This window comes from Gekko japonicus, unplaced genomic scaffold (assembly GCF_001447785.1).
Source record: "Gekko japonicus isolate JY-2015 unplaced genomic scaffold, Gekko_japonicus_V1.1 scaffold1332, whole genome shotgun sequence".
In the NCBI taxonomy this organism is placed as follows: domain Eukaryota; kingdom Metazoa; phylum Chordata; class Lepidosauria; order Squamata; family Gekkonidae; genus Gekko; species Gekko japonicus.
The window spans coordinates 498,747-516,490 of NW_015167089.1; the positions used below are offsets into that span (position 1 = coordinate 498,747).

General features: G+C 42.5%; 1 protein-coding gene across 1 annotated transcript in view; it reads left to right on the plus strand.

Moving 5' to 3' along the window:
- The window catches only part of CWH43 (cell wall biogenesis 43 C-terminal homolog), a gene marked incomplete at its 3' end in the record, with an annotated part of 29,687 nt that overhangs the window by 6,969 nt on the left and 4,974 nt on the right, over window positions 1-17,744 (plus strand). The window contains exons 3-9 of the mRNA XM_015412869.1: window positions 2,947-3,067; window positions 3,507-3,661; window positions 3,795-3,800; window positions 4,603-4,798; window positions 8,617-8,705; window positions 12,075-12,329; window positions 14,970-15,095. Coding sequence (XP_015268355.1) covers window positions 2,947-3,067; window positions 3,507-3,661; window positions 3,795-3,800; window positions 4,603-4,798; window positions 8,617-8,705; window positions 12,075-12,329; window positions 14,970-15,095 — 948 coding nt within the window. The remainder of the gene's footprint in view (window positions 1-2,946; window positions 3,068-3,506; window positions 3,662-3,794; window positions 3,801-4,602; window positions 4,799-8,616; window positions 8,706-12,074; window positions 12,330-14,969; window positions 15,096-17,744) is intronic.

A 17,744-nucleotide genomic window follows, 5' to 3' on the forward strand; every position in this document is an offset into this window, starting at 1 on the left:
CTTTTTCTGGACTTTGTGTCTCAGTCTAGTCAGGTAACATTTGAATTACAGAATCAAAGCTTGTATAAGTATTTTAGGTTAGCAATTTAGGTTTTATCATAGATTCAGGTGGGTAGCCATGTTGGTCTGAAGCAGCAAAACTAAGTTTGAGTCCAACGGCACCTTTAAGACAAGCACAGTTTTATTTAAGGTGTAAGCAAGCACACTTCCTCAGACAAATTGAAACAAAATTTCTTCAAGCCTTACATACAGGAAGATGGGGTCGTGGTGGTGGTGGTGGTGGAAGCATCAGGAAGGACCAGTCAGACTTAAGATGCATAAGTGAAGCTGAAATCGGATCAAGGCGGCAAGATCAGTGAACGGCAGCAAATGCGAGAGCTAACAAACAGATGTGAGATCGAAGCCTGAGTCCAGTGGCATCCCCAAGACCAACCAAGCTCAACCCTGGGTACATGTGAGAACAGAGATTCTGCACATGTAGATGCACACTTCTTCAAATATATAGAAACAGAAATATATAGAACCCCCCCCTACCTGTATGTAATATTTGAGGAAATCTGTTTCTATATATTTGAAGTGTGCATCCACACATGTGTTACCCCTACAAGCTCAGATTTAAGAAGCTGAATCACTGCCTTCAGTTTCTTGGGGAATTTGGCTAAAGGGCAGACCTCATTGAGACGTGGGGTATTAGCGACGGTCTACTACTTATGTTTACAGAGATCTTTCCAGTCCGTTGCTCTTAATAACCAATCCATTGCTTTAACCAAAAGTGTTGTTTTTATTAAAAAGAAGAAAGTCCTAATAAAATGCACACATACAGAAATAAAACCCATGTTAACTCAAGCACACAGATAATGGAAGTACAGAGTGGGAATAATAGGGGGGGGGATATACTTTACCTATCCAAGAGATCAGGAGTCCATGGAGCAGAGACTGTGAATTTGGGGGTGACCTGTCAGTAGGCAACCAGGATAGATGCACCTCAATGGAGCTGGGGCTGACTAGTTATAGAAAAAATGGGATCTGAGGGCATGCTATTGTACCTGCCCCTTGAAACAATGTGCTGAAGGGATTAACTGGGACCAGAACAATGTGCAAGGGAATCTCTGAGTAGTGTTCCCAGGAGAAGACAAAGATGTTTTCATATTTTGAATCTGTGTGGATGAATGGATTTCCTGGCGCCAACAGGAACTGTTAATGTTTCTGTTGGAATGTGGCTAGCAATGTGAGAAGTTAACGATCCACTGATGCTCCCTGATTGCTGGAGAGAAAAGGCTATCCAGTTGTGTGATTAGGGTGAGTTGACCAGGAAGGGAGGAACCAGGTGTGCAGGGCTCTTTTTGTAGAAAAAGCCCAGCAGGAACTCATTAGCATAATAGGCCACACCCGACAGCAGGAACTCATTAGCATATTAGGCCACACCCCCGACAGCACAGCTCATTAGCACATTAGGCCGCACCCACATGTTACCAGAAGTGTGGTTATCCAGCCACACCCACCTTTTGCTTGTGATTCTGTTTACCCTGTTTGTTGTCAAAACCCAGGGCTTTTTTTGTAGCAGGAACTCCTTTGCATGTTAGGCCACGCACCCCTAATGTAGCCAATCCTAATGAGTTTCTGCTGTTGGATGTGGCCTATTATGCTAATGAGTTCCTGCTGGGTGTGGCCAACTTGGGAGCCAGCTGGAACTCCGTTCCTGTGCGTTCCTGCCCAAAAATAGCCCTGGGTGTTGGAATCTTGCATTGGGGAGGAGATCTTCTTTCCTGTGGGTTCCCTTATGTAGAGAGATATCTCTTTGTTTTGGATGGAGGGAAAACTTTTAGTTAAAGCCACCTCCCCAACGTACCGAGTTCAGACTTGTTTTTTGCTGCTAGGAACCATTTTGTTTGGCTCTGTTCCATCTTGTTTTGTTGTACGTTTCTAGACTACAATCTGGCCTATTTCTAGGCCAGACATGACTAGTATGCATACACAGAGGGCATTGGGGGGTGAAAGATGACGAGGAGCATTTTCTGCCAGATGCTCCCCTTTGCAGAGAGGCACACAGGGGGCCTTCCACATGCAGAGCCTCTCTGTTCTCCCACGTACCCAGGGCTGAGCTTGGTTGGTCTTGGGGGTGCCACTGGACTCAGGCTTCGCTCTCACATTTGTTTGTTAGCTCTCGCATTTGTGTGCTAATTTGCTGCCATTCATGGATCTTGCCGCCTTGATCCAATCTCAGCTTCACTGATGCATCTTAAGTCTGACTGGTCCTTCCTGATGCTCCCCCCCCCCATTCCTGTATGTAAGGCTTGAAGAAATTTTGTTTCTGTTTGTCTGAGGAAGTGTGCTTGCACACAAAAGCTTACACCTTAAATAAAACTTTGTTGGTCTTAAAGGTGCCATTGGACTCAAACTTTGTTCAAGATTTTATTATGTTTTCATTGCTTTGCACATGCTCTTACATTGTAACCTTTTTGCGCATTTCTTTTATTAAACCTTATTAATTATATTCCTTTAGTGTTGTTTGGGTTTGGGGGCTTCAATCTAAATCCAGTAGTTTGGCCTACATTGGCTACAGCTACCAAAGTAGTTGTGTTTGGAACTCAACCTGCAAGTGTCCTACTACCTCGCAAAGCAGACTTCTTAATTAACACCCAATGGGCCAAGAGACTTGGTTGCTCAGTCTCTTGGCAGAAGGGTTAGTGAGAAGACCTGCTAATAGCCGGTTACCCTGGGCAGTGGGGATGCACTCCCCAGCACTTTTGTGTTTTGTTTTGCCTGAGCTGCCACCTTTAGCGGCCGACAGTGTCATCTAGCCGAGAGATGTGTCATCCCATTGATTTCAGTTGGAGACATTCAAGCAGTGCTTAACTCCGCTATTGAATTAATGGGAGATAAAAGGTATTTTAACTGCAGCTGTATTGTGTCCTTGTCTATTTTAAAATATGTTTCTTTACACAGGAAGCATAGCCTCATACCAAGCTCCAAACGCTCCTCTTCGACTCTTGATTTTGTCTGTTGGTGTTTCTTCCTCCTTGGTGGTCCAGACAGTAATGTGGTGGTCTGGGAACAGTTTGCAAAGGTATTGTGTACAGAAGTGAAACTTGCATTATATGCATTACTGTAAAGAAAAAAAGCAAATTGTCTTCTTTGATATGGTCAGAACCAGACAAGATGCTTTTGTCAGAGCATAGAGAGCCAGTTTGGTGTAGTGGTTAAGTGTGCGGACTCTAATCTGGAAGAACCGGATTTGATTCCCCACTCCTCCACTTGCACCTGGCTTGTTGACCTGGGGCAAGCCATAACTCTGGCACAGCTGTTCTCGAAAAAGCCGTTTCTGCAAAGAGCTCTCTCAGCCCCACCTACCTCACAGGGTGTCTGTTGTGAGGAGGGGAAGGGAAAGGAGTTTGTAAGCCGCTCTGAGACACCTTTGGGTAGTGAAGGGCAGGGTATAAATCCAATCTCTTCTTCTTCTATACACGACAACTAATTTTGCCTACACTATGAATATTTGATTACAGATACTGCAGAATCTGGGGATTTATACTGGGAAAATTTCTTCTTCTTGTTCTTCGGATTTGGTATACGTCATTAAATCCAGTCTGGAATTGTAAGATGTTCAATACTACTATATTGGTTCTTGGCTTCATAGCTGCTCTTGAGCGAATATATGCAGGTAAATATACACAATGTACTGTTCCTGGGTCTCTCCCTGAGTCCTGTTGACAGATACGCTCTGAGAATGTGATGCTTGGAACTTAATTCCTAGGCAAGTGGGGCCCAGTTCAGTTTTGGACCATAGAGCAGAGGTGGAAGTAGAAGAGACTTAAGCCTTCCCCTTGGAGTCATTTTCCTGGTGTGAAATGGCCCCAGGGAGTTCCTGTTCGTCCTGTTGGGGAAATTTACATGTAGCCCATCGGTACATATAAGCTTCTCCAATGGTGAAATCAGATCTAAAAATGTTTTCCTTTGTATATTATGCTAGCAACATGGCTGCCAAATGGTGGGAAAATGTGGCCATGAAGATGGTCTGTAACCAGGGCTTTTTTTGTAGAAAAAGCCCAGTAGGAACTCATTAGCATAATAGGCCACACCCAACAGCAGAAACTCATTAGCATATTAGGCCACACCCCTGACAGCACAATTCATTAGCATATTAGGCCACACACCCCATGCCTTCCCTTGGCTTGCCTGGGCCCCAAGCTGGCCCTTGGACAAGCCGGGGAAGGCACGGGGAGGCATTTAAATGCCTCCCCATCCTTCCAGCCCCCCCGCCCCCCGCCTCAGAGTCACCGGGGGTCGCTCTCCAGGCCTTCCCTCTGTACCCATGCACACAGAGGTTTTGGCTGTAGTGGGCGTGGCCAACTCTGAAGGCAGCCGGAACTCCGTTCCTGTGCGTTCCTGCCCAAAAATAGCCCTGTCTGTAACAGACCTGGGGAGATCAAATGGCAACTTCCCATCCTGGCTTGTTCAACTCCCACTTTGAGTCTAAGTTGGGATATAAATATTTTGAATAATTTTTTTAAAATGCTTGAAAATAGCCTTAGAAATTCCCACTTACTTTTTATACCTGTGTTACAGGGCTAATCTTTTCCATGTTTTGTTGTGATTTTTTAGGTTTTTATGAGAAAAAAGAAGCACATAACATAAATACAGCAAAGGAAATGATTCCTAGGCCAAACTGGTTTATGTCAGGGACAGCTTTTGGCAGCCTTCTGCTTCTCACATTATGGATTTTTGGAGAAGTATCTTTAGTTTCTAGATGGGCAGTGAGTGGACATCCACAGCCTGGACCAGATCCTAATCCACATGGGTAAGGGACTGTTGTTCTGACATTCTTTTAAAACAGTCAAAACTGAGAACCATAGAGTTCGGAATTGTGTGTTTATGGATCCTATTCAAATATTGGGATTAAACTGAGCCGATCTCCTCAGAAGATGCTTTGGATTTTCTTTAAGGGACTGAACAGAAATTTCCTGACACATTCTTTTCTGGGATGTCTTTAATTTTTATTCCTCTTTGAAATAACTTTTTGTTCTCTGTTCCATTATTTTTGGACAATATGTACTCATGGACAATGGATGCTGAATTTTAGAAATAGAGTCTGACTTGTAGAATTCTGTAACTAGTGCAAAGTGTGGATAGTGCCCTCCATAGATCATAGAGAGTCTTAAAAATAGACATCTAATTTTCTTCTATGTTTCAGTTCTTTGTGATTCAGTAAACTATTTTATCAGTTGCATTGATTTGTCTCAAAATTTGAATGTTTTTCTCCTACCTATCCTTCAAAAAGCTCTGCTGTCAAGTATTCATGTAGTTAATTAATTGGTTTTAAAGGAGAAACTGAGGTATTTCTGAAATAACTAGAGGTGAGAAAATGTGGAATTTGCTGCCAGAGGACATAGTGTTGTACGCATTTTATGAACCACTTTGTACTCTACCACTGCCTAACAGGTTTGACTTGGTAGGTGTGCTTAGCACTTCCATAATGCATATCATTCTGACATCATGAATGTATTCAGGTATTAACTTTGGTTCATTTGTGACTGTTGTTTGAATGCATGCTGGGAAGAAGGCTGAAATGCCGATACACAGTTATGCTACCCATGACCTTGCTTGTTCTGGCCAGCTACAACTGCGCATGTTTCTAATGTGAGTTAACCTAGCTAGAATGAAGAACAGTAAGCACTCTGTAACCATATCAGTTATATAGATACAACATGCAACTTCATAGCTTCCGAAAGAAAAGTGTATTGTTCTGTTAGGAAAAGAAGAACTCTGCCTGGGAACAACCCCCCCCCCCCCAGGTCTTAACCCAATGGGAAATAGGTGATGAAATTTGACAATGTTTGATGGAACCAATAATTCTGTTCTATTTCTCTGATGTAATGTGAAGTATAAAATGCTATTTCACCCATTGTAACACTTGAAGAATCTGTTAGGTATTCAAGGTTCCAAAACCTTTGAATCTGTATTCTTCCTTATTAATTAATAATTTTTGTTTGTTTGTTTCCAACTCTACAGGACTGCTTTTGTGTGTTTTCTCAAATTGGCCTGGGCAAACACAATCAGGGACAGAGGTTCTGTCTTACAATAGAGATGGCCACAGGAATAAACAGCTTTAAGAGGGGATTAGATAGATTCATGGAGGATAAGTCTATCGATGGCTACTAGCCATGGTGACTGGGGGTAACCTCCATATTCAGAAGCCAATTAACCCCTGAATCCCAGAGCCAGAAGGCAACATCAGAGAAAGGTCTCAGCCTCTATGTCCTGTTGTTGGCTCTCCAGAGGTACTGGTTGGCCACTGTGTGAGACAGGATGCTGGAGTAGATGGACCACTAGTCTGATCCAGCAGGACTTTTCTTATGTTCTATGACAGGGTAGCCCAGCCCTCATTGGGTTAAGCAAAACACTAAGTTAACTTTTATTTATGGTATGAACATAACACCGAAGAAAGTAAGATATAAGTAGCGTTTCACATCCATTGAACTTAGGTCCTATTCCTGCAACTGGGATCCTTTGGGTACAAATTGGCTATTTTCAGCCTTCTCTAAGTAGCTCTTCTGCAGTTTCACAGATATCCCCCCCCCCCATCAACTCCCCAGCTGCCAACTCCCAACTGCTGTTCTTAACTGCTATTTTCCAACTGTCACTCTCCCAACATTCCTTTAGCTCTCATTGGTTGCTCTTAGGAAGAGGCAGAACCTACCTTTCTGGCACAATGAGCTTCAAAACTTCCTGGTCACAATTAATTTTGTGAATACTCTGAGTACTTGACAACTCTTGTCCATTTCAAACTTTGGTAGAATTCCAAAACTTAACCCACTGAACAGTGACTGACAGTACAGTCCTAAGCAGAGCTACACTCTTCTAAGTCCATTCAAACCAGTGGGTGTTGAAGGATGTAACACTGTTTAGGATTGCAGTGCTAAGGGCATAACTTCACCTGGTTATTCCAGTTTCTCTCCATTGCTTTCGCACTGTCTTTTTTCTTCTTTTTATAGGCTTCCTCATCCTTTAACTTGGCAATGATAAACATAGATCAAGTACAGATCTACTGCTGACACAATAAACTGGAAAATCCTCCATGTATAACCTCCAAATATTTGGCTTGGACCTAGAGACACTTTTGCTTAGTGTATGTGCAGCCAATTTTGGTAGTTTATGGAGTCCTGCTGTCTATATGATGGTTCTTCCTTTGAGGGGGGGTGTAGGGCTGCCACTGGAAGGGAAATTGAAACTGTCTTGTGTGCAAATAGAAACAAACTTAGCCTCTCTAGATCCAAAGAATTTATGTCAAAATATATTTATTTTCTTATAGGAAAAAGAACTAAAGTTTTAAATATAAGTATTTTTAACAAGTTTAAACCATTTAAGTATTTTCTTTCCATATTTATGCTTACTGGCCATTTAAAGGCAGGATAACATTAGACAGAATTTGTCTTGCATATTATTGTATCCTGGCCAAAAATGGAACCCAATATAGAGCTCATGGGATTGAACAATGAGGCCCTGCAGTTAGGACTGGAGTTGATTATCAATTAATTCCCTTCAGTTCTCTGGGGTAATATAAATAGGCTGCATCCTGGGACACATTTGGGAGCACAGGCAAAACCTGTTTTCCTCTTGTCTTATGTCATAATATTGAGAACTTTTCTAGTGCAATATTATAAACTTCAAATGGATAGGAAGTATTTGGCAAGTTTTATCTAATCATACAGTACTGATTGTCCAAGTGCTTTTCCAGTTCCTACCGCATTTGCTTCCTGTGGCAATCATCCTCAAAAGTCCTGCCACTCGTCCAGGGCTCTGAACCAATCCTTTTAATTTAGGCCTCCTGGAAATCCAAGTGATTATCAGCCAGTCAGAGTCCATGGAACTCCACTAGATGGGAGGGAGTCAACCATCCTCAGCCTAAGAAGGGTGAAGAATTATTTTTCTTCATACAGGGATTTTATGGTTCTGGATAACAGCGTCTGCTTAGCGAGGTTTTTTACTTGGCTTTTAGTTAGGGTTTGGGGTTGACTGGTGGGGGGACACCTTGTTTTAGTGTGACATAAGAACATAACAAGAACACTGCTGGATCAGACCAGTGGTCCATCTAGTCCAGCCTCCTGTTTCACAGCAACCAACCAGTTCCTCTGGATGTCAAACAACAGGGCACAGAGGCTGAGGCATTCCCCTGATGTTGCCTCCTGGAACTGGGTATTCAGACGTTTACTATGTAAGAAGTATTCTTTTTTGTCCAATCTAAATCCACCGCACAATGCCCATCAGCTTCATTGGATGCCCTCAAGTTCTAGTATTCCTGGAGAGGGAGAAAAATTTCGCTTTGTCAGTTTTCTCCACCCCATCCCCATGCATAATTTTATAAACCTCTATCATTTGTAGGCAGTTGAGATTTAAAGAATCTATAGGAGAGGTCAGAGTGGGGGACTGGGCATTCTTCAGTCCAGATGGCAGTTGCCTTTAGAGCTTCCCTCTCTTACCTGCCACCCCACCACATTCCTCTCTCCCTGGAAGAAAAACAGTGTAGTGGAGCTTAGTTTTGGCTTGGGACCTTTCCCCCCAGCTGTTCAGTACAAAAATGTGCTAATATTCTCCTCTCTCTTTTGTGTCAATGTACAGAGGTGCAGTTCTTTTGGGGCTAGCTCACGGGCTGATGTTTTCCTTTTGGTCTTGGTCTCCCTTTGCCCTTTGTGGTTGGTGCCTTATAGGTAAGAATAAATTTTGTGCATACTTCATTTTGCTGTAAATCCTCAAGCCTCTTAAAGGTACGGAGTGAGACTTGCTGTTCTCACCTACTATATAGTCCTTGTACGTGATGTGTTACTTGAGAAGCTGGGAACGAACATGGGCCATTTCAAGTTTCCCCCCTTTCTTGGGATGCATGAGACTCTTAATTTAGGCTAATTTTGCCGACGTGATGTTGATACTCCACAACAAGGAATTCAAAGCCTTGCATGTTTACCTGCACTCCCAGAGAACCTTTGCTTCCATTTTGTTTTTTTCACTACAACGAAATAAAATGTAAATATTTCCTTATTTAGTAGTTAGCAGAAATCAACTACATTTTGTTAGGTCAGGGGCAGGAAAACACCAATTAATCTTTTACTGTGATAATTGTTGGAACTGAAGCCTGCTTGGAAACCTTGATCCATAGCCAGTTTATTGTATACAAGTGAGGGGGTAGAGAGCCCAGACATTCTTCAATTACATGTTGTGTGACCCTTTAATAAACTGGCAACACCATACTCATTTGGTAGACAGTATTCACTTGCAGATGGACGGGGGCAATGTGCCAGTTCTTCTGAACTTCTCAGCAGCTTTGGTACAGTGAATTAATAAGTGCTGGATAAACTGCTCGCAGGATGTTTTTGAACTCAAAACACTGAGCTCACAATTGAGCTATGAGGAGAATGAGGAATCACTCCCCCCCCCGTCCTTTCTCTTTCTAGAGCATCAAAAGACTCCCTGATTAATACGGCAGGGTCGAATTTTATTTTAAATGGTATCTCTCAGTTTCCCGACACCAATGAATTTACATATGTTTCTATGTGAGGCTGCAGTGTAGTAGATTACGGTATCTGCTCGCCTTTCACATTTCCTTTTATTAGTAAATTTTCCATCGGCTTTAAAACTGAAAGCGACCACCTCTCACTTGAAGTTAATTTGGTCTGTAAAAATAATTTCTATCCTAATGACCTTTCTATTTTACAAAATAACGCTGAGCACACATTGTGGAAAAGAAGGTGGACATCCACCGTAGAGAACAAATTATGCATTTTACTAGAATCAGATACAGCTTCTACTCTGAAGCAGTGTTTAACCTCGTAAAGATCTCCCATAGAATCTCTTTCTTATTACCACCAATTAATAGACTTGCTTGACTCTCTTGCCAAACCTACAACTGCAGTTTCCTATAGTCCCATGTCCTGGTTTGACTCAGACTGTTTATCAGTGAAAAAACCTATAAGGTTCACATATAAGGAATTTCAGTTATCGAACAATCCTGTTAAATTAAAACAATATCAAGATCAAAATAAACTCTACCAAAACTTAAAGGATATTTCTAAAATTAATTTTCCCCCTGATGGGTTCCTGTCAGAGAATGAAGATATCCTTCTTCCATCTTGGAGCTATACTGTAATATCTACCTCATTCTCCAAGAGAGATGGTTTAGAACCACTCCTTCCATTTATTCACAACTCAGGAAAAGTGGGAAAGGGCAAGCAGACTGTGTGAGGCAAAGCACCCTGATGTTCCCCCACACAATAATGTGAATATTAGCCGGCCTGCTCCGGCTTGCAGGTGTGCAGAATTGGGCCTTCCTGCCGCCTCATCTCCTTCAAGGCTGAATTAAAGAATGTGGTAATTGCCTAATTGTGAGAACCTGTGTTCATTTCTGTAACTAGATGGGAGGGGGGAAGCAGGAGTGGATATCGTCATCTTCTGGAGGGTTCCACCAAGCAAGCTCCCTGATTGGGTTTGGGAGACCACCTGATGCCAGATGGCCAAAAACTATAATTAAGCCATAGACGAGAGGGAAGCCATGCTTACTTTATAATTCAGCTGGGCAGTGGCTCTGATCATGCCAAGCCCCATCACGATGGACTGCTACATAGACACACTTAAGACAACACTTAAGCCTCTAGCCTGGAATCTGATATTCTAAAAGGTGTGCCATCTAATATGAGATATTAAAGTATTAGATAGAGAAGTTAGCTTTTCTTATTTTTTTGCTGCAGGATTGTAGGGACTGTGTTGCCTAGTGATGTCTTATTTCTTACAGTGTTTAATAAACCTTCATATATATTTTACCCAGGTCTGATTTCTTGTGTGCAGATAGCCTTGAGGACCCACAGGTGTGAGCACTGCTCGCTTGCCCAAGGGGTAGTGACACAGAGGGACCCAGGCTTGGGTCCTTGCCAGACTGAATACATATATGACAATGTTAGTTGGAGGCAAATTCTGTAGCTAAAGAAGCCATTCTTAGAACAAGCTCTCACACAGTTAAATAGGGATTTGTGTCTATTGAAGGGTCTTCTCATTGGTGCCATGCAGGTGCACGATAGAGGACCCAGACATTCTTCAACGATGTGTCCTAACTGTGACCCTTTTTATTCTATTTTATCTTTATAAGATGCCTGACCACTGTGTTTATCTTCAGGGGCCCTGCTTCAGGGCCCCTCACCACCTGAAATTAGACAACATCCTGAGAAAGGGCCTTCTGTTTTGACGGTGTTCCCTCTCTGATTCTCATTGACTATTCTGCCCTTCGATGTGTTATGTTTTGTCTATTTTTCATTGTTTTACTTATATATTTTCACGTTTTGATTGTTCGCCGTCTTGGGAACCTGAATCGGGTGGAAAGGTGGCATGAAAGTGTTTTAAATAAATAAAACAGCCCTATGAAGTGGCTTAGACTGAAAGGTCATGACAGGCCTTAGGTCATTGTGGCAAAGCCGGGACCTGAATGAGGCCTACTTAAGGCGGAACATACCTGTGTGTGTGTGTGTGTGGAGTGGAATGCAGAAACATTTGGGAAGTTTTTGTTGTATTGGTTTTCCAATTTTACTGCTGTTTACCATGACTCTTATTTTATAGGAATGTTTTTATAACAGGATAGGCAACTATCAGCTGAGCAGCAGCCCTCTAGATCATTTTGCTTTGCACATGGGGCTGGTCTTCCACATAAGTAACTGAGACAAGCCCTGCAGCTTAGGGCCAGCAGAATGGGAGAAGTCTTATGCTTGTCATTACCTCCTGGACCTGCAGAGTCACTAGACAGGCCAGAGGTGAGACTCTGAGGTGCTGGTGGCAGCACTGCCGGACTTTGTTTGCTCCCTGTGTGTCTGGCCAAGTTTGGCCCCCATCTCTCCCCAACCCTTGTGTTTGTCTCCACACCAACATCATCACGGGCAGATGTTGCCTGCTTCTGTTTTATTATATTAAATGGGAGTTATGGTGTTATAATGCTATTATGTGATATTTATTGTTGGTTGTGGCCCCATGAAATATTTTGGTGCAGTGGGAAAACAGAGTGATGTTCTACAACTCACCATCTTTTTTTTGCCCCTTTATAGGTGCAGCCGGAGCTGCAGGTCTTCTGAAGTTACCAACATGGGGGGCAGCTCTTGCTGGCGACGTCCTGGCCATCTTTACTATGTGGACGTGGCCTCGTATAACTGGGAGCTTTGTTAGTTGTTTGCATCCTGTAAAAGTAATGACTACAGCAGTGCTTGTGTACCTGCTGGGAGTGTTCTTCTGTGTGTGGTGTACCGCTTATAAGTTTGTACCTGGTGGAACTTATGCTCGAGAAAGGTCTGATGTTCTTTTAGGTATGTTTGTTCTCATCCAAGAGAAGCTGTCAAATCTTCTTCATTTGAACTCTCATCAACCATAAAACATAACTTAGCGTTTCACAGTCTTTTCCTGTTTGCTTTCTCCACTTTGTTGATATCCATAGTTTAAAAGAACGCAGAAATTTAGATGCTTTCTGTGTTGTCAGGTATGCAGAATTTTTAAAATACAGCCACAGAATAAAGGGATGACCACTAGATTCTCTGTGCGTGTATAAGAACTGGATTTTGGGATTAACAGGCACTAGGACTGTGAATCTAACCATTGTATAGCCATTTTAGATATGATCAACTACTGAAGAGATGTCAGAGAGGATTAGAAAGGGGATGAAAAAACAACAACAAAGGAGAATGTATAGTTCTATTAATCAACTCCTTGGATATGTACATAGCTTTAATTTGGGTGAACATTTTTTTCATAAAAGAGGGGAAAAGCTGCTCCTGAGTTACCCTTGTTAATTAATTAATTAATTTTATCAAATTTATATCCCGCCCTCCAATTTATATAAATGGTTGAAAATCTGGGCTGTATTCAAACGATGCTTTATAGAAACCCTTGATTGCTAAAACCCCCTACCCACCCCCCAATATTAATCTTCCAATGTAAATGACTTACTGAAACCTTAACGATGGATTAAAATCAGTAGAGCTTCAATATCCGTGTGAGTGTGTGTGTGTGTGCACCTGGAAGTCATGGCGACCTCTGGTGACTGACCCCCTATTGGGGGCCTGGAGGATATTCAGAGAGGTGGCTGAATAAAGGCTGCCCCTACCTCCTGCATGTCAACGAGGTCTCCCATCCAAGTACTCGCCAGAGTACTGCTTAGTTTCCGAGATCTGATGAGATTGGGCTTGCCTGGGCTGTCTTGGTCAGGGTAAAATCAGCAGAGCTTCAAGAAGCAAAGCAAAGGTGGCCCTAGCTTGAATTTCCCCTGATTATCCAGTAGAATAAGTTGGATTCAATTGGCTAAGGAGACGGAAGAGTGGTTTCTAGACCACAGCTGGGTTCTAAAGAGTTTGTGTTCACCCCCGATCTTTTCCATCCCCTCAGGCTATAGCTCCTCATCACCTTCCTTTTCCCCAAAATCTCCCGAAGTTTGGGGAATCCCCTGAAACAGTACCCAAGGCTCTGCAAAAGGAGGCACCAAGAAGGAAAACATTCTGTGCACACACACCCATGCATGTGGAGGAGCTTTCAGCTCACACAAGAGAATTCCTGGCTGTGTTTAGATCTTGTATTTCCATTCTTTATCACTTAGCTAGTGGCAAATTTCTTGTTTCTTCTGGTTTCTTGCAGGTGTGGCTGTTACTTCCTGTTCTCTTCTCGTGTCTATTGTACTGTCTTTCTGTTATGGCATCTTATATAGGGAAACACCCTTTTCATAAAAGTAAGGCTGTAAAAAATAACGCATTGCGAATTTGCAATCATAGGTATGGTTCCTTCAAGACATGTAAAAGTCTGAAGGTCATTCAGTTCAAACCCTATGCATGTTTATCAGAAGTCTCAGTTTCAGGCTCAGCCTTTTGTATTAATTACAAGGGATGCAGAAGAAGTGGACAAACCTGTGACATACCAGTTAACATTTTAGAATAGAACACTGAAATATCTGATGATCGGATCCTTATGGAATAGATTCAAACTAGTAACAGATGGCTTAGGAACTTTACTTTTCGTCAGACCTCCCCAAACACTTTTTAAAAGGATAGAGCTGCACTCCTTGATAGATATGTAGTGTTCACCTTTTAAATTGATTCTGGAATATGAAATGAAAATCGTAATTGTTTAGTTTAAGAAACCAAAGGCATTCTACAAAATGTCGCCTCCAGCAACATAGTGGTAAACAGAAACTGACAGCAGCAGCATAAGATGCAGAAACTATGAGGAGACAGGATACATCTCTGGATAAATTCATGTTAAAACGTAATAAACAAACAAATCTGGCAACAAAAACTGACACATAAATCTATTGAGATGTCAGAGTAAATTAATTTCTCAGCTACTGTGAAACATGATATACATCTTCAGAGGTTTCTCTCCAGGCTCTTACAATACAATACTAAACACAGTTATATCTTTCTAAATCCATTGAAGTCAATGGGCTTAGAAGGCTATAACTCTACTTAGGACCGCATTGTTACTCATATTCTGATGTTGGTTATCGCAATAAAGTCTGATCTGAATACTTTTGTTACTAAAACACTGAGAAATGAATTCAACTTTGAACTGTATGTTGATAAGCTGTAATGGGAACCTAAAATATCTACAAAAGGAGTAATGGAGGAATTGGGAAGCATAACATATTAGTTATAAATGTTGACTTAGAAGATAAAGGGATAAAGTGTGTGAAGTGGGAATGAGAGGGCTATGCAGGCTTCATTGATCTGCCTTTGCACAAAATTGCTTTTTCAGCATGCCCAATTTGTCCTTTTCCTTACATTTATTTTTAATGCATCAGCACTGAACCAGGATTCACTTTGCATTGCTCCAGGTTGCAACCTTCATCTGCGTTCTGACAAGATAATTAATTCACAGTGTCTTGGGATGAATGAACTCAAGGTTTGGCTATATTTGCGTTTTCTTATTATCAAATGTGAAAAAAGTGTCATTTTTCATTATAGGAATCATCATGCTATTTATTGTCATAGACATATTACTTGATGGTAAAAAAGACCTTCATTGTCTATTTGGGATAAAAAGTAGTCAGAAGCCCCTCTTCAAACAAAGTGAAAAATTCGTCAAATTATGTAAGTGTGGCTTTGCTTCATTCCCAAAAACAAATTGTTAAAAAATTTCATTCCTAAAACCTTTCAGTTTAAAAATGTGAATGTGTACGATTAAGGTGATATTTGGATGCTTTACCCATAAATACAATATCAGGGCTTAGATTATGCTCTTGAGATCAGGGCCGGCTTACCCACTAGGTGAACTAGGCATTCGCCTAGAGCGCCGGGTCCTGGATGGGGTGCCGAACTGTGCCTCCCCACCGCCAAAAGCCTGCATGCTATTGCTGCTCCCAGCCACGTGGCATGGAGGGCGTGAAAGGGGAACGCAAGGCCACCTCGCCTTCCCCCTCCGCCCGGGGTCGGCTTTTGTAAATCTAAATGTGGGGTGTTTTGGTTTGGGTGCCCGGAAACCTCGCCGCCGCCTCCTCGCTCGCCTAAAGGGGGAGAGAAGTAGGACTTCCTTCTCTCCAGGCTCTGCCTGGAGGTTGGCAACCCCATAATTGGGTGCATGGGTGGTGCCAGAAGGTAGCCCGCCTAGGGTGCAAAAAAACCTCGGGTCGGCTCTGCTTGAGATCCCTCAGATACACACTACCCATAATGCTTGAATTACAGCTACTATCTCTTAACTTAAAATGCATCTGGTTTTCAGGTGGTGAGTTGGCCTTCAACTTGTATGGGCATTTCAGCCTCTGGGTGGGTGCCCCCCCCCCCGTGAAGCCTTTCCTGCGGCTTAGCTGATCGGCAGCCACGCCCACAGGAAAGCTGTACCTGCTGCTCAGCTGATTCGTGGCCAGGTCAAAAGGGAACTCCTGTCAGCCATTCAGGTGATGAGTGGCAAGCCCAAAGGAGAGCCCAACCACCACTCAGCTGTTCCACAGCAAGAGGAGGGTTGCCAACCTCCAGGTGGTCACCAAAGGCGGTAACGCACCATGTATACGCTTAATAAACAATGAACGTTAGAACCAAATTATACTTTTGTGATTGTTATCACATAGTAATCAAAACAACGCTTATAGACGCATCATGACTGAGCGCACAGCATAAACACAGATATAAATGGTGTAACAACAGTCTCCAAAACTCCGACCACCATAACATTTCAGGCTTGACCTTGACACTGCTGATATAACTTAACAAGACAAACAAAAGTCCAAAACCCTTTTGTGTTTTATCTTATCACAGTGCTGGTCAATTGACACGAGGTTCATGACTGACGCTATCCAGATCAGCTGTTTTGGTTTCTTCTTCAGAGTCAAAAAGTCTGTGCCGGAACCAAAATGAATTCTTATAATGCCTTCAATCATTTAAGTGTCGCGGAGTGCGCTCCTTGCATCTCCAGGTCACCGTTGGATTCTAGTAGTCCAATTGCACCCTGCTGAAGTCCCACTACAGACTCAGGTTTAGTGGTTAACTATATACAGTGCAGTTTATTTACAAGACACAGCTCTCACCGTCAAAGTGCTTCGCCAAGCAGTCAACATTCAAGTCAGCACACAATGTACAGTACATTCACAGTTATATACACATAATGACCAATCATATAACTGCTGAGTCACTCTGATAAGACATCAGCATTGCACCAGCCAGAATTGGTTTGCTCTGGTCTCCTGGACTGACAGTTACTCTGACATCTGTCACTTTAGATTGGCATGATCTGTTTACATTGCTACCCATGTATCACACATGCTGAATACTTACATATCCCAACATTAAGATCCGGATAGCGTTAGTCATGAACCTCGTGGCGATTGACCAGCACTGTGATAAAGCGTTATTTTGATTACTATGCAATAACAATCACAAAAATATAATTTGGTTCTAATGTTCATTGTTTATTGAGCCTATACACAGTGTGTTACTGTCTTTGGTGATTACTCTGTTTTCCTGTTGTATGTTTGCCAACTTCCAGATGGTGGCTGGACATCTCCTGGTATTACAACTGATCTCCAGGCAACAGAGATCAGTTCACCTGGAGAAAATGGCTGCTTTGGAAGGTGGACTTTATGGCATTATACCCCACTGAAGTCCCTCCCCTCCCCTCCCCAAACCCCTCCTTCCTCAGGCTCCACCCCCCAAATCTCCAGGTATTTCCTAACTCTGAGCTGGCAACCCTACCTCTTCTGACTGAGGGCTACGAGTGTGCCAAGGAGCCTCTGGGGTACAGGGGCTACCTGGCAGAAGAAGAGATGGCTGCACAACCTGTTGTTTTGGAGTGATACACAAGGAACATCAGTGGATGTTTGCATGCTCTGACATATTTGTCATGTGTGGAGAAAAATCCCATTCCTACACTTATTCCCTTATTATTTTAACCTCTCTTTTAAAAGCCATGCTTTCCTGACTAAAGCATGCAATTCTAAGCAGAGTTATATCCTCATAAGCCCACTGACTTCAATGGACTTAGCAGGATGTAAGTCTGTTCAGGATTGTACTGTAAGTTTGATTTAAGGAAGAGAGCAAGAAGAAGATTCAGATGTAGCTAGATGAAGCAAATTTCCAGAGAAATGGGTGGCAATATATGGCAATCCAAAAAGGCTTGCACAAGATATAGAGAGTGATCAGTCCACTGATTAAAATGAGACAGAGAGAACACATTATACCGCCTCTGCAGAAATCTGCCATTTCATGGTATTTCAAAAGTTCTGCTAGGCAGATCTGCCACTATTCCTG